Here is a 3,156-nt window from a genome sequence, read left to right as displayed (position 1 = left end):
GCTCAGCCTCCAGGGCGGGCGCCCCGAGCGCGGCCCCCACATGCCCCGCAAGGTACGGCCCCAGCACGGGGGGGAAAATAGCCGTTGCGTAGAAAAAGTAGCAATCGGGGAGAGAAATCAGGGTTTGCATGGAGAAATCACCGGGGGGGGGGGGAATAAAATCGCAATTGCACAGATAAGACGCCAGCTCTACAGATAAAATGCAGACTGGATAGATAAAGCAGCAATCGGGTGCATAATACAGCAATTGCGTAGATAATATGAGCTATTGCATAAATAAAACAGCAATCGAGTAGATAAAATATCAGTTGCACAGGTGAAATAGCAGTTGCGTTGATTACGTGGCTCCTGGAGAGATAAAATAGCGATTGCGTAGGGGAAATACAGCCAGCAGGTAGAGACACTTGCAATTGCTCAACTAGAGTAGCGGTTGCGTAGGTAGTGTAGTAGTTGGGTAGATAAAATAGCAATTGCATAGAGCAGATAGCAATCGGATCAATAATATAGCAGATGCAAAAGAGGAGTAGCAAGCGGATAAAATAGCAACTGAATCAATAAACTGGCCATTGCACGGATAAACTAGCCATTGCACAAGTAAAAATAGCGATTGCACAAGTAAAAATAGCGATTGCACAGGAAAAATAGCGATTGCACAGGTAAAATAGCGATTGCATGGATAAAATGGTGATTGCACAGATGAAGTAGCAGTTGCACAGATGAAAACAGCAATTGCACGGGTGGAGTAGCGATTGCAGAGTTAAAATAGCGATTGCACGGATGAAATAGCGATCGCAGGGATACGGTGGCAGCTGTWCAGAGCAGGCAGCGGTTGTGCAGTGCGGGTGGCGGTGGGCAGGGGGAGGGTGCCCGCGTGGTGGGAGGCAGCAGGGATGGGGAYGTGGGGACAGGGATGTGGGGACCAGGACGGAGGTGGGGACATGAGGACAGGGACTGGGATGGGGACAGAAACCAGGATGGGACAGAGATGAGGATCGGGGGCACCAGAATGGGGAAACAGGGATGGGATGGGGCAGGAAACCGGGATGGGGACCAGGAGAGGGATGGGGACATGGGGACCAGGATGGTGTCAGGGACTGGGATGGGGACACAGGGACCAGGAGGAGGACAAGGACATGGGAATGGGGACAGGGTCGTGGGGACCGGGATGGGGACATGGGGACCGTTAGGGGGAGGAGGACACGGGGATGGGGACACGGGACCAGGGTGGGGACAAGGACATGGGGACCAGGATAGGGACACAGGCACCAGGATGGAGATGGGACATGGGGACTGGGATGGGGACATGGGACCAGGGTGGGGACGAGGGCATGAGGACAGGGGTGGGGACAAGGATGTGGGGACCAGCATGGGAACACGGGCACCAGGATGGGGATGGGACATGGGGACTGGGATGGGGACAGGGACTGGGATGGGGATATGGAGACCAGAAGGGGGACAAGAACATGGGGACCAGGATGGGGACAAGGACGTGGGATGAAGCTATGGGGAAAAAGATGGGAACATGGAGACCAAGATGGGGATGAAGACATGGGCACGGGGATGTGGGGACCAGGACGGAGACACAGGACCAGGATGGGGATGGGGACAAGGACGCGGGGACACGGGAGGGGATGCGGAAGGGGACCTGYAGGGACCAGGCTACCGCTCCCCGCAGCGCTTCAGCATGGAGGGCATCTCCAGCATCCTGCAGACGGGCATCCGGCACACCTTCGGCTCCGGCACCGCCGACAAGCAGGTTCTCCCTTTCGCCCTTTTTTGCCCCAAAACCACATGCAAATTAAAACGAACCCTTTGCTGCATCAGCCAAAAAAAAAGCGGCAGCTTGCAAGTGCACRAGCTTGCAATTGCACCGATTCGGGGAGGTGCAAGAAATGCATTTTTTTATTATTATTATTTTTATTTTTTTGCATGGGTTTTGGGGTCGGTTTTTTTGCAGTACCTGAACACGGTGATCCCCTATGAGAAGAAGGGCTCGCCGCCYTCCGTCGAGGACCTGCAGATGCTCACCAACAGTGAGTCCTCGTTTGGGCAGCTTCGGGGTGCCACGGCCAATTTGGGATGCGGTCGTCCATTTTGCATGGTTGCAGCGTGGCCAATTTGGGGGGGGGGAAATGCCCCTTTTGCATCTTTGCAGCGTGGCCAGTTTGGGGTGCAGTCACCCATTTTGCATCGTTGCAGCATGGGTGACTTGGGCACAATCGCCTTTTTTTGCTTCACTGCAACACAATTTTGGGGGGGAAAATACCCATTTTGCAATTCCTGGCATAGGCCGTTTGGGGTGARGTCACCCGTTTTGCATCACGGCAGCACAGCCGATTTGGGGTGCAATCGCCCATTTTGCATCACAGCAGCGTGGTCGATTGGGAACGAAATAACGCATTTCGTGTCGTCGCGGCACAGCCTGTTTGGGGTGGAATTGCCCCTTTTGCATCATTGCAACGCAGTCGGTTTGGGGCGCAGTCACCTGTTTTGCATTGCTGCAGCACGGCTAACCTGGGGCACAGCTCCCCGTTTTGCAACCCCCCGGCATGGCCCATTTGGGGTGTAGTTGCCCATTTTGCACCATTGCAGCKTAGCTGATTGGGGGGAGAAACACCCTTTTTTTTGCATCGTGGCAGTACAGCCGATTTGGGATGCAATCGCCCATTTTGCAATCCCTGGCGTGGCCAGTTTGGGGCGCAATTGCTCGTTTTGCAAAACGGCAGCACAGCCAATTTGGTGTGTGGGGGGGGAACCCATTTTGCATCATTGAAGCGCAGACAATTTGGGGTGCAATCGCCCAGTTTGCATCGCTGCAGCCGGGCTGATTTGGGGCAACACCTGCAGTTTTGCAACCCCCAGTGTGGCCAATTTGGGGGCGAAAATGCCTGGTTTTGTACGGAAAAGGGGAGAAAGGGCATTTTGGAAGGGCGGAAGCCAGTGGCGGTGGGGCTGCCTAATTGACTTGCGGCTCGTTTGCATAATTAACGGAGGGGGAGGGTGCAGCGGGCAACCCCCTCATGGCCCCCTGCCCCCTTCCAGTCCTCTTCGCCATGAAGGAGGGGAACGAGAAGGTGCCCACCCTGCTGACGGACTACATCCTCAAAGGTAACGAGGGCCGTCTCGTTAGGACGCCCGCGCGGCCTCCCCCCCCCC

At 55.4% G+C, this 3,156-nt stretch overlaps 1 protein-coding gene across 1 annotated transcript in view; it reads left to right on the top strand.

The window, feature by feature from the left end:
* Positions 1-3,156, top strand: part of FEZ1 (fasciculation and elongation protein zeta 1) — a 13,916-nt gene that overhangs the window by 8,366 nt on the left and 2,394 nt on the right. Inside the window, exons 5-8 of the mRNA XM_026069037.1 lie at positions 7-52; positions 1,676-1,756; positions 1,958-2,033; positions 3,043-3,108. Of these exons, the coding sequence (XP_025924822.1) occupies positions 7-52; positions 1,676-1,756; positions 1,958-2,033; positions 3,043-3,108 (269 nt within the window). The remainder of the gene's footprint in view (positions 1-6; positions 53-1,675; positions 1,757-1,957; positions 2,034-3,042; positions 3,109-3,156) is intronic.

The sequence above is a fragment of the Apteryx rowi genome, unplaced genomic scaffold (genome assembly GCF_003343035.1).
Source record: "Apteryx rowi isolate R43461 unplaced genomic scaffold, aptRow1 scaffold_1053, whole genome shotgun sequence".
Taxonomy (NCBI): domain Eukaryota; kingdom Metazoa; phylum Chordata; class Aves; order Apterygiformes; family Apterygidae; genus Apteryx; species Apteryx rowi.
This window is presented reverse-complemented; position numbering and strand designations above follow the sequence as displayed.